Raw genomic sequence first — 14,240 nt, 5'->3', positions numbered from 1 at the left:
TCTGAGCAGAGAGAAACAAGGTTGTGATCTGATTTACCCAGAGGAGGTCTTGATTTGGAAATATGTGAATCATTGACATCTGTGTAAAACAAATTCAATATCTTGGTTTCTCTGGTAGAGCAGCTGACAAACTATTATAATGTTGGCATTGTAGCAGAGAGTGAGGTGTGATTAAAATCACCAGATATTGCCACAAAGGAATTGGGGTGTTGGGTCTGCATCTTAGCAACAACAGAACTGAAGACATCACATGCATTATGGGCAACAGCTGAGGGTGGAATGTAAACAACCACCACAACAACACTGGGGAACTATCTGCCTATAGTTTAATGTATGACATCTAACGAGGCGGCCTCTTGTTCTTTCTGTCTCATTCACTAAGGCCCACCTCACCAGGTTCATAAATTTGGCAGCAAAGGAAGAAAACAATTATCTGAGACAAAACACTTGGAATATACTACATACATTTATTACAATTGGAATTCCAAGGGGAGACACACACTTACAACTTTATCCTAAGGCCTAACGTGGTGAACCACGGAGTCCGCCCTCCCGTGTCCGCTGCAAGCACGTGTCTGAAGAACTGCCATGGGGCACATCTATGGAAAGCCGGGGCCCTTACTGTGTGAGCGAATGAATGATGTCAGGGGGGTGGGGGCTGCATACACACTCATTTTCTCTCTTTGCTCATCTTCTCACAAGCAAAAAGATCCGCATTCCAGTGTCAACTAAGGCGCTGGGTTTTTGATACATTTCGCCAGGTGTTTCTAGGAGTCTACAAAGATAAACATTGAGGCACAATATACAGCTTTTAAACCATAAACCTTCTCAAAGGTTACCCACCATAAAGCCTCATGTGAGTGACCCTGCAGACTCCCTACTATTTGCACTCTAGGCCACAAAGTTTAACAATAGCATTTAAAACTTAGGTAACTCTTACTGCTTTAAGAAAAATACATGATTAATACAAAAACTGATTATATTTTTCCATAACACATCACACCACATCTCTCTTTGTTGTTCTCAAGTCTCTTGTTTACATAGTTATCTTGCTAACAGCATTTTAAAGTTACTTACTTCTTCACAGACATGTTCCTCTGAAAAGTGAGGCTGTTTTGCTGTGTTTTTATCCTATACAAACATGCGCATAGAATGTGAGGCGTGATAAGGAGAGGGGAAGGGGAGGGGTCGGGTTGCAGCTGATGTGAAGGTAGAAAGAGGCGCGACTAGTCAAATATCTTGTTTTGGTCTACAGACAGTGCTCAAGCACCATCTAGTGGTAAAATATCGCTTATGGTTCCTTTAAGTAATGCAGAATAATTTTATTGCCATAGTAACATATCAGATGTGCTTGCTCATGTTTCATCAAACTAATTCCAGCAATAATTATTAGCTTCTAACTCTGAAAATAAGAGCTTGTTGTGGCAACATTGTGTGACAACATTTTAGGTACTCAAAAATTAAACCAGACAGGCCTTCATTGCAACTGAACCTTTGTCGATTGCTTTCATTTAAACTTCCCCTTTCATAGTTTGTGTAGTTTATATTGTTTGTATAGGGTGTGTTTTTCAGCAGTCTTTGGCTCTCCAGTAACCCTAACCAGCTCCAGTTTGAATTGGATCCTTGTGCAATTAACAAATAATGACCTTGTGCTTTGTTTCTTTTTTATGTGTTTGTATTGTCCAAGACTAATAAATTCAGAAAAGTGACATGTTTTGTAGAAACACCAAAGGAAAACAAATGTCATCAAGCATTGATGCTAAAATCAACAGCAGCTGTAGCAGCTGAATGTCATTTTAGGATAATCACCTTCAGCATTAATTCATTTAAAGCATCAGCTTGTGATTATTTTCCAAACTGTGTAAACAAAAAGCCGAGTGCAGACACAAGGCTGGCAGACTTCCTGTGTTTTGCTGCTGCGGAGGGATGCTTTTCAACAGCTGTGAATATTTAAATAGATATATGTTTGTTATTCACAGGCAGCTCGATGGTTAGCTCTGATGCTAATAGTTCCTGGTTTAATCCCTGCTGAGGGCGTCTCTCTGTAGAGATTCATTGCTCTCTCTGTGCATGTGTGGGTTAATAGTTAATAATCGTTCATAGTGTGTGTCTGTGTGTGTGTGTGTGTGGTGTGTGGGGGGGGGGGGGCTATCTCCATCAGTCATTGGAAGAAAATTGGGGAAAAACCTGGACAGGAAACCTGGAAACCTTCAACAAAATACTATGCTTAGACACTTAAACCTCGACGTATTTTATCTACATTATCGAAAGTATAACAAATGCTAAAAATATGTGGCGAAGAACTTACAAAAGGGTCTCAAGACGCCTGACCTGGGGCCTCATGTATGTAAAAGTGTGCAGCTCGCATACTAAATGCCGGCGTCAGGGGAATCCTGAAACTTGTGGCACACAAGAAATACATTTAGCTGTATGAAACTATTCTTAGACTGGCCAGCACATGCGTTGCCTTGATGAATCCCAATTTGCGTTGAATTGGACGCGCCTGTACATGTACCTAGGGCCTCCTTGTCCTCGTCCCTAATTGCATGCAAATCAGTAAAAATACCCAGAAGTCACCTAGCCCATGTCCAAATAACCATGGCAACAGAGCTGTCAGACAGTCACAGAGACACCTTGAGGAATATTTGTAGTGATCCACAGCAAACCAACAGCTTCTTGAGGGACATCAGCGACTCATTACAGAAACTAGCCAAAACTATAAAGTTAAATATAATGTCTTCCACATTGAGCTCGAATATAGCATAACGCTGATCATTGTAATGTACACCAAATTATTGTAATGATGTAAATATGCCTCCAATACTTCAGTGATGAAGTATTCCACACAGACTGTGAAGTGTTTTAAATCTTTAAGATGAGTGATGATGTTACATACAAAATACAAGTCAGCAATCACCCATAGACCCTGTTCGTATTTCATTCCAGACACAGATGATATAATGAGAGTTATTATAATTGTTATGACAATTTAGAGGAATCCTGAGTTGAGCAGAATTTTAGCAATATGAGTGCAGTCTTGTCTCTGATTATTAGAAATGAGAGCAATAATTTAGGGAAGTTGTATTCATCTGGACAACCTGAATGGGATAGTCCCAGGGGGCTGGGGTCAGAGACATGTCAGGGATGTTAACTATTCACCCTGTTAGTCAGCTCCCTCTGAAAAGCTCCGGTTGCTGAGACTGCAATACAGTTAGAACTTGAAACGGAACCGGCAACACACGGTTCATCCTAGTTTAACTGTTCCCTGTTTCCCAGTAATACTAGGTCCTGTTCAAAAATAATTACCCTGGGCAATCTGAACCAGTTAATAAGCCACTCATCACCATTAGCCAGCAGGTCAGCAGGTTCTCTAAAAACATGCTTCTTCTGCATTCTTCCACCAGCAATGTCCTCCAGTAGTGCCAACGCTGCCACCGATCCACAATTACGCCCAACTTTATGCAGCTATTTGTGGACATGTGGGATTGTCTTCACCTCAGGAATCAACACACCTGACTTGTTCGGAATTGTTCTGCTGATCTGACCCTGCCTTATTTTTCAATGAAAATTAAAAAGCTCATTAGATTATTCATATGTCATGCTCCTTGGGACACAGATCGATGCACATTTACATCTAAATGTGGCAAAAACAGAGGAATATTCACACTCTACATCTGATTGAGGTTGTTTCCATAATTTTGATGTATGTTACATTATTGTATGACAGTAAATGTGATTCAATTTCTTTATACAGATTTAAACCATAAAAGCTCTAACTCATGAAAGAAAAATCAGGTTTGATCCTCCTTCGGTTAAATAAAACTGAATGAGGTCATATTTCATTGTCATTGGATGAGTTTTAGTACTTTTTGTTTTTTAATTGTTGACTGAAAAGGTTTGCATTGCCACTGTACATTGTTATGGTAGATCAAAAAGTAGTTTGGATTACTGCACACTTTCACACAGGGATTAATCATTTTCACAAATAAAAATCAGAAAAGTGTGGATTTTGTTTAGGGGGTATCAGAAGAGAAGACGGTAAACATAAATGCTCAATAAAATTCAGATTTGTATTAAATCATGTATCCTTTTACTGCCACTTGACAAATATATGCATTTTCCTGATATTCTATTATTAAAGTCTCCACAAAATTAAGTGTGTTTTTGCATCAAAAATATGGAAAAGAATGTACACAGAACTGTAGAAATATTGTTTCAAACTTTGAAGGAGTTAAAAGATATCTAACAAAATTATGACTGCCTGAGATTTTTAGAATTTCCTGTTAAATGTTTTGGCATTCTGACTTTAATGATCATGTTTAACAGTTGACATTTGAGGTACATAGACTAAGTAGGATTCTACTGCATTATGGGAAAATCTGAGCAGTATCTGATGGCTTCTGCTCTCCAATAAAATATGATATATGTTTTTTTGTTATGACATAATATTTTTTTCCTGACGTTAACTCATAATGGGATTCTATGGCAACCGTACACACTTAGAGCTTCTTCTTACTTTGTTTGTTCTGCAGGAAACCTTCAACCTGTTCTACTATGAGTCTGACCGAGCTGTGGGCTCAGCCATACGGGAGAATCAGTTCATTAAGATCGACACCATTGCTGCAGATGAGAGCTTCACAGGGGTGGACTTGGGAGTCCGCAGACTTAAGCTCAACACTGAGGTACAATATGAACTATTTACATCTGCATAGTCGTTGGCTTTGCAGCAGTCTCTTATACCGAGGATGCATGTAGCGACAGTGGAGAGGAAAACTGCCCTTTTACAGGAAGAAACATCCAGCAGAACCAGAACCAGGCTCAGTGGGAACTGTCCTCTGCCACAACCAACTGGGGATTTGAGAAGACTGGGCAGAGACACAAAAAGCACATAACCATGCATTGTTCCAGGAATACTTCCTATGTTATATGGTAATGGCAGATGAACAGTAGAAGAACTCAGCAGAGTGAGAAAAAAAGACCCCGATGTCCTCCAGTAGCCTAAGTCTATAGCAGCATAACTATAGAGATAGCTCAGGGTAACCTAAGTCACTCTAACTATTAACTTTGTCAAAAGAAAAGTTTTAAACCTAGTCTTAAAAGTAGACAAGGTGTCTGCCTCACAGACCAAAACTGGGAGTTGGTTCCACAGGAGAGGAGCCTGATAGCTAAAGGATCTGCCTCCCATTCTACTTTTAGAGACTCTAGGAACCACCAGCAGACCTGCAGTCTGAGAGCGAAGTGCTCTGTTAGGAACATACGGGGTAATCAGAGCTCTGATATATGATGGAGCTTGATTATTAAGGGCTTTATACGAGAAAAGGAGAATTTTAAATTCTATTCTTGATTTAACAGGAAGCCAATGAAGGGAAGCTAAAATAGGAGAAATATGATCCCTCTGGTTGATTTTCATCAGAACTCTTGCAGCAGCATTTTGGATCAGCTGAAGGCTTTGAACTGCATTTTGTGGACTTCCTGATAGTAAAGAATTACAATAGTCCAGCCTTGAAGTAACAAATGCATGGACCAGTTTTTCAGCATCACTCCTGGACAGAATGTTTCTAATTTTGGCGATAATCCTGAGGTGAAAAAAGGAAACTCTGGAAACCTGTTTAATATGGGATTTAAATCACATGTCCTAGCCAAAATAACACCAAGGTTTTTTACTTTATTACCAGAGGACAATTTAATGCCATCCAAATTTAGTGATTGATTAAGAAGTTTAAGGACTCTGGTCCAAAGATGACAATGTTTGTCTTGTCAGTAGTTAAAAGCAGAAAAGTTCAAAGTCATCCAAGTTTTGATGTCAGTGGAAATTAATCCTATGCTGTATAATAATTTTACCAGTCAGAAGCCTTTAGTAAAGAGAACTGACTCAAGGACTGAACCCTGCAGTACTGCACAAGAAACCCTGCACTTTGAAGTTTTATTATTAACATGAATAAACTGGACTAATGTCAGATAGATATGATAAAAAAACAGCCTGATGCTTTTCCCTTAATCCTTACTGCATGTTTGAGTCTTTCTAGGAGAATATTGTGATCAACTGGATCAAATAAAAGATGCAAAATATGCTGCTCTAACTTTGCGTAGGGTCTTTTTATACAACCACTGGACTGTTTTTCCAGATTAGGTAGGATTCCTCTAATTGTGTGTAGAGCGCTATTTTCTCTCCAATTTCCTAACTTTGTGCTTCAAACAACACAGCTCTAAATTAAACCAGGGAGCTGTCATGGTTTTCAGATGTTTTGCCCACATGCAGATACAAACGGGGAGCCAGGGCAACATCTGAGCAACGAGGATTCTGGAGTTCTGATTTTTAGAGCAAGGTGTCAAGGCAGGTGAGTGCATCCAAGCACACAAACTAAGACAAAACAGAATTAGAACACGGATGCACAGAGAACCCTGACACAACGAGGCGGAACAAGGGCGCGCAGACCAGAACTTCTGAAGCAGGTCCTTATCTGAAATGGCAAAGGCTGAAACCCAAGAGCGCTACTCAGGGCTGCGACCTTCCCAGTCAATGAGGTATTGGTGACCCCTACCACGACGACGGGCGTCCACAACCCTGAGGACGCGAGGGACCAGATCGCCCTGGGAGGGTGGAGGGAGTCCGGCCGGTGGGCAAAGCTCGCTGTCCAGGACTGGCTTGATCTGGGAGACGTGGAATGTGGGGTGGACTCGGGAGTGAGGAGGCAAACGCAGACGAGCAGAGGCTGGGTTGACGGTGGATTCGATTTCATAGGGTCCAGTGAATCGGGGGGCTAGTTTCTTGCTGGATGGGTTTGTTAACACGTCCTTGGAGGATTACCAAACCCTCTGACCGGGGCGATATTGAGGTGCTGGTCTTCGGTGCTGGTCGGCGAACCTCTTGCTCTGCTCTGCGGCATGAGTGAGTGCTGTGACAGTGCCTTTCCAGATATCCTGACAACGTGCGATGTATTCATTAACGGAGGTGAAGGGATCCTGAGTTCATCGGTGGGTAGAAGTGGAAGTTGATATCTTAGGGCTACTTCAAAAGGTGAGCGTTGGTGGATGAGGAGATGTGTGAATTTAGTGCGTACTCGACCCAAGGTAGAAACTTATTCCAGTCCGTAGGTGAAGATGAAGTGAGGCAGCGAAGGGTGGTTTTTAGTTGCTGGTTCATGCGTTCTGTTTGGCCGTTAGTCCAGAAGTAAGGGTGTTGCGGGCACCGAGAGCAGAGCAAAAGTACCACCAGACCTGGGAGACAAACTGGGGGCCCCGATCAGAGAGGATCTCCGCAGGCATGCCATGTAGTCGAAATACGTGTTTAATGAGGAGCTGGGCTGAGTGGAGGGCATTAGGTAACTTCAGGATTGGGATGAGGTGGCAGGACTTCGAGAAGCGGTCCACAACGGTCAAAATGGTAGACATGCCTTGGGATGTAGGAAGACCAGTGACGAAATCTATTGCAATGTGGGACCAGGGACGCTTCGGGATGGGAAGAGGGATTAACAGACCGGAGGGTGGCTGGTTAGAGGGCTTGTTCAGGGCGCAGACTGGACAGGCTAGGACATACTCTCTTACGTCTTTGGTCCATGATGGTCACCAAAAGTGCCGGGACACCTGGGACTGGGTTCTGTATATACCCGGATGAGCGGAAAACTTCGAATCATGACACCATCGTAGGACGTCGGGACGAACTGATTGGGGTACATACTTGAGACCTGCTGACCCGGGTACAGGCCCATGGGTGAAGTTTGTTGTCTGACTTGGCGCACGGGTGAAGTTTGTTGTTTGACTTGGATTGCTGAGATAACACTGCACCGATATCTGACGCGTCGATTTCAAGGGTGAACTGCTTAGCGGGGTCAGGGTGAATGAGGATCGGAGCTTGAGAAAAGCGAGTGTTTAGTTCAGCAAAGGCGGCTTCAGCAACATGACTCCAAACAAATGGGACTTTAGTGGGGGTTAACGCATGTAGGGGAGAAGCTATTTGGCTATAGTTTCTGATAAAGCACCTGTAAAAATTGGCAAAACCCAAGAATCGCTGGAGCTGTTTACGTGATTCAGGGGTTGGCCACTCAAGAACTGCCTTTATCTTGTGTGGGTCTGACCTGACCTGTCCGCCTTCCAATATCAAACCAAGGAAGGAAACTGAAGCCTGATGGAACTCACATTTTTCCGCCTTAACATATAGTTCTCAAGTAGGCGCTGTAAGACTAAACGAAAATGTTGTTCGTGTTGTTCAAGGCTGCTGGAATAAATCAGAACGTTGTCCAGATAAACGAAAACAAAAAAAGTCAAAAAGTCCCGTAGAACATCATTAACTAAGGCTTGGAACACAGCCGGGGCATTACGGGGTACTCAAAATGACCTAACGGGGTCTTACAGGCCGTCTTCCACTCATCCCCCTGTCTAACCCGAACCAAATGATAAGCATTGCGCAGATCGAGCTTGGTAAAGATGACTGCGTTCTGGACTGGTTCAAGACGGGAAGATAACAAGGCAGTGAATAGTTGTTCTTAACGGTTATTTGGTTTAACCCTTGGTAATCAATGCAGGGTTGGAGGGACCCGTCTTTCTTTCCGACAAAAAAGAAGCAAGCCCCCAAAGGAGAGGAAGAGTGGCGAATCAGTCCTGCCGCGAGTGATTCCTCTATGTATCTCTCGAGCGCCTGACGTTCAGACCGGGAGATGTTGTAAAGGCGACTAGTCAGCAGCGGTGCCCCTGGCAACAGATCAATGGCGCAATCATAGGGGTGATGCGGAGGAAGAGAACAAGCCCGACTCTTACTAAACACCAATCGCAAATCATGGTACTATGATTAGGGGAGGAGCTTGTGGGATGCGAGACAAAACGAGCGGACTGCAAGCAGCGAAAATGACAGGCAGGGGACCACGATTCGAGCCGGGCTTCAGCCCAATTTAACTGGGGGTTGTGGATCGTTAACCATACTAACCCCAAGACCACGGGCAAACGTTTAACTGGGAAGACAAAAAACAAAAGTTGTTCACGATGATTACCCGATACTATCATTTCGAGGGGTAATGTCTGATGAGTAATCAGGGTCAGCCTCAGTCCATCTAAGGAGGAGACCTGAAGAGGTTCAGATAACGGTTCTGTAGGAACGCGGAGCTGATCAACCACTACCTGGTCGATTAGATTAAAGTCAGAACCGGAGTCCACTAGAGCTGAAACATCAAAACTTTCCTGATCAAAGACTAACGAAATAGGGAGACAAAAACGCGAAGTGGGTTGATCTCCACAAATCTTAGGGAGAGAAAAAGCACAACCGTCTGCCGTCCTCCCCACTACAGGCGACGGACTCCTTCTTTTGGCCGCACTGGACAATTCCTAACGAAATGACCTTCGCTGCCACAATAGAGACACTGGTTAGCGGAGAAGTGTTGCTGCCACTCCTCGCTAGTCAGACGAACCCGACCCAGTTGCATAGGCTCTGGAGGCGATGGTGGTGTTACTTCCGGCCGCTTAGAGTCATTAGTCGGTGCTGGTGGTCCATAAGACCGTAACGTCTACCGAGTGTAAAGGATGAGTCATCCTTTACACTCTCTTCGAGGGCCTGAAAAAATACTGCCTTTAAAGGCTTGGCCTCCCAACCAGTGGCTTAGGCCAAGGTATGAAACTTGACAGAAAAATCTGACATGCGTCTGCCGCGCTGTTTTAAGGAGAGAAGGGTTCGAGATTGTTGCACTTAGTCTAGTTCAGTCGAGAACACTGTTTTAAAGTCGGTGATGAAGTCCTGAAAAGAACAGCTAAATGATTCACAATCGGGTAAACAGGCTTCTGCCCATCTAAGGGCTTTGCCTGTTAAGAGTCGTAATATGTAGGAGATCTTAATTTGGTCAGTAGAAAACGTCCGGTGGGAACGATTAAAAACGAGTTTACATTGAAAAAGGAATCCACCACAGTCCCCGCTGTTACCGCAGAACTTCTCCGGACCTGGTGACGTATTTTCGGGGGGTGGAGTCTGACTGTTGCCTTCTGCACTCTAAATTACGTGAGGCGGGGTGTCTGGAGCTTGAGTGACAGGTTGAGTAACCATGGCACTCATGGAGGCCGTCAGCTGGCTAAGCTGAGCGGCTACTACCTGAAGTTGTTCCTGTGTTGAATTTACCGCTAAGCCAAGGGACTGTAGCTGTTCCTGCTGCGCAGCCAGCTGCCAACCGAACATATCTACTGGGCTTTGCTGTACACAGTGTTCTTCTGTCATGGTTTTCAGATGTTTTGCCCACATGTAGATACGAACAAGGAGCCAGGCACAGGTTTAAAGATGTTTATTGAAAGACAAGGAGGAAACGACATGCTGCGCAAGCGAGGTCTGATCGTCAGAGCTGGAGTAACTGTGGGGAGAGAGAGAGGATTATGGCTACGGGAAAATTAACCATAGAAAATGCCAGGAAATTGCGCCGCTTACCATTTAGCTGGGCAGACCTATATGGGGGAGTAATGCCTAGGGAACCCTGTGCTCCTAGCCCAGGTGTCAGGTGGCTAGTGGCTGGAGGGCTGGCAGACAGTGACTGGCGAGGAATCCGGAGCGCACCTCGACTGACAGGAGTGACAGATGGAGAAACCGGAGTGTGAAGAAACCAGCAGAATCCAGGGGAGGGGGTCTCAGGCCCGACATGGTAACACCAAGGGAGTATGAGGGGAAAGTCATAGCGACATCTGAGCAACGAGGATTCTGGAGTTCTGATTCTTCGAGCGAGGCGTCAAGGCAGGTGAGTGCATTCAAGCACACAAACTAAGACAAAAACAGGAGATCCAAGTTAATCAAAAATAGGGGAGAGCGAAGGAACTCACAGATACAAGTTTTCTGGATGTGGTCAAGGGCCACATCATATCACGACTGGTTTAACACTCGTCTGCAATCTGTCAGCGTTCTGCTTAAATAGCCAGAGGCATCCGCCTCTGATGAGCCGCAGGTGTGGAACCACTCCCTCTCAGCCGACTAGAACCACCTGTGAAGCAGAATTAGAGCACGGATGCACAGAGAACCCTGACAGGAGCCAACTTCCTATGAATAATTTCCTTCTTTTCCGAGGGGGCTACCTTGTTTAATGCAAAACACAATGCGTAAGTAACATCATCAACAAAAGCATCAATTTGTGAAGGGGAGGAAATAAAAATGCTGCCCTCTGCTGGGTATTTCTGTGATACTGAGGAAATAAAAAGGGGGACAGACTCTTTAAAGGAGCAAAAAGCGAAATTTTATTACATTAGAAAGAAAAAACTAAAAAATAGTTATGTGAAGAACTAAAAGTAATATTTCAGATGGTCTATGGTATGACGCCACACCACACCTCTCTATGTTGTTCTCCAGTCTCTTGTTTACATAGCCGGGTCGGTTAGCTATGTATACAACAGCTGCCCCTAAGGCAGGGGTGTCAAACATACGGCCCGCCGAACAATTTAGTCCGGCCCTGTGGCTAAATGCATTATCATTATAGAAATAAAAAAAATAATAATAATAATTTTTTTTTTTCCAGTGTCCTGTCTGGCAATGTGGCAATAAGATGCCACAAAGAGCTCATCAGATTTGACTTTCACAAGTGGACAAGATAAAAGGAAGAGAATGATAAAACAATTATTGAAAAAAAAACATGTACTTTGTTTAATTGAAAATATGCAGTTCCTATATTGTCCACGAGGGGCGCTGTGTTTTAATTAGCAGATTAAGCTTCAGGTGTGGAAAAATTCTAATCATTTCTTAATTTTTATCTGTTTGATGTATTTTGTCACGCAGGACAGTGTTTTTAAGTTCCAAAAAATGTGAATAAATGTTTTTCAACATTGTATAATCACTGTGATCAGTTCTTATGCATAATGCACAAGTAAATGTTTAACTGAGTAAAAGTATTGTTGAAATTGCACATACTTTTCTTAAAAACGCTGAGGTTATTCATAATATATTGTGTAAAAGTGAAATTAATTTAATATAAAATCAACAACAAGTCCACATTTATTAGTTCTATTTAATCTTGCAATGAGTTAACTCGTGTGGCCCTCTTGAGATCAGATTAAGCTGAAAGCGGCCCCTCAACCAAAATGAGTTTGACACCCCTGCTCTAAGGGCTTAGCCCCTCCCTGGCCTAAAATGCCACTGCCAGAGCAGCGTTGAAGCAACATGGTGGAGGGCACCCCAACAGATCAAGATGTTCTCTTGCTGGCAGCATTATAACTTATGTGTGACTTACTCCTTCACTAGACATGTTCGAAAGGTGATGCTTTTTTGCTGTGTTTTTATCCTTTACAAATATGCGTATAGGAGGCGACGGGTGATAAATGACTTGTCATACAGCTTGTTTTGGTCTACAGACAGGGCTCAAGCACCACCTAGTGGTGAAATATCACATATTGCTCCTTTAAAGTTGCTACAGCATTGCCTGATAAATATCTACTATAAGGAAACATTCTTTTGGGGGTGGAGAGCTCACTACAACTGAACTCAGATAAATTGAGAAGATAAGACAGCCACAAAATTTGTTAACATGTTGTAAATTAGAAATCATGAATGCCACAGCCTTTAAATGCTGTATATACTGCACATGTATACTCATACTATCACATTTACACAACTGCTGCTCAAAAGCTCCAGCAATTACATTACTTTATCTTTCTCATGCATCACTATGAAGATGCTTGGTCTATGCCTTTCAAGAATGCTTGAAGTGAAAGTGAGGATTTGGTCTACTTGTAACTAATTTGGTTAATAATTCTCTGAGAACTTTGGGGGCACTCATAGAGTACTGAAATTTTATTGACTGACTTTAATTATATGGCTAACATGTCTCTTTGTCTTCCTAATGCACCAAGTAAACATGAGAAATATGACAATGGTAATATGCTTTCTTTAACACAGCTTATCCCCCCCCCCTTAACCCTTGTTTTATTAAAACAAGAATCCAAATAGATCATCTCAAGCCTGATGTACTGGGCTGTTTTTCAGTTCCCTATAGAGGGCCAGTGTTGGTCTTGAGCTATTAAAAACACATCAGACTTACAGTGGCACCAGGTGATATGTTTCTTCATCCGTCACAAACACCACACACACACACACACACACACACACACACACACACACACACACACACACACACACACACACACACACACACACACACACACGCACACACACTCTAAATAGTTTCTTCTTTTTATCCAGTCCCACATACATAGCCTAGCTCTGAGAATTCCTCGCTCAAAAGTGGATTAATCTGCCCACAAAACAGTTCCCAACAAATGTCCCATTTACTCGTGTTAAGGTGAGATTTCTGCCATGTAGAAGTACAGACTAATGCTTCTGTGGCTGAGCGCTTTCAAGCTGATTTGTTGGCGGCAAAACTAAAATCACCAACCCACGAAGCTGATTTTCTGCAGACACACTCAGACATGAGAAAAGTAATTCCATTTGAAATAGGTTGATTTTAGCACACATAATGTAATCTCCCTAAAATGCCGTTATGCTTTTTAAACTTGTCATAGAATACACTGTACTTACAGCAAATAAACAAACTGAACTTTTTATTTGGTGTGCAGAGTCTTGGAACCCTGTGCAGCAGCATTCCTGTGCTTCAGATACACAAATCTATAAGTGAAGTGCAACTGATCGTATTTGGAAGTTTAAAAAAAAGCATTGTAGATGCCATGGAGCTTGAGTCTGTTTTTTTGTTTGTTGTTTTTTCATCTTTCTATATTACAATATATGCATTTCACAGTGTTATGCAAATGTTTTATCAATCTGATTTTTTTTTTTTTTTGAATTTGGTTACATTACATCCAGATTTTTTTTATTAGGATTTTATGTGACAGATCAACAAAAAATAGTGCATCAGTCACAATCAGCTTTATTGGAACATGATTGTGCGCACAATCATAGAATCTGACTTTGGTTACAGCACTCATAGGTATAAATGTATGTAACAGCAGTGTATACATGTGTAGATATTTTGTTGTGTTGTTTGTAAAATGTAAAGAAAATCAAAAAAGGGAGATGGCGATAAAGCAAATGTGCTTACGTTTTAACAACAGTTTAGCTGACAACTCAGGCTATAAGAGGTCCATTGTATTCTTCAGAGTGACACCCTGATGTAAGGGTTCAAGGTGTAGCTTGAGATGTGAATAATAGCTTTCAAAATTTGTCTGAATAAAGAAGTGCATTGAGTTAGGGGTACTTTTGTCAGAACGTTTATTTCTAAAACCTTGAGAAGTCATCTTATATGTAAGTATACTTTCCCTGTGTGTAATTTAAACTCAGTATA

General features: G+C 42.4%; 1 protein-coding gene across 4 annotated transcripts in view; it reads left to right on the top strand.

The window, feature by feature from the left end:
- epha8 (eph receptor A8) overlaps nt 1–14,240 on the top strand; it is a 348,864-nt gene that overhangs the window by 159,677 nt on the left and 174,947 nt on the right. For all 4 annotated transcript variants that reach the window (XM_036151370.1, XM_036151369.1, XM_036151372.1 and 1 more), the window contains exon 5: nt 4,533–4,682. In XM_036151370.1, coding sequence (XP_036007263.1) covers nt 4,533–4,682 — 150 coding nt within the window. The remainder of the gene's footprint in view (nt 1–4,532; nt 4,683–14,240) is intronic.

The sequence above is a fragment of the Fundulus heteroclitus genome, chromosome 20 (assembly GCF_011125445.2).
Source record: "Fundulus heteroclitus isolate FHET01 chromosome 20, MU-UCD_Fhet_4.1, whole genome shotgun sequence".
Classification (NCBI taxonomy): Eukaryota; Metazoa; Chordata; class Actinopteri; order Cyprinodontiformes; family Fundulidae; genus Fundulus; species Fundulus heteroclitus.
The sequence above is the reverse complement of the archived record's forward strand: the minus strand, read 5'-3'. Positions and strand labels throughout refer to the sequence as shown.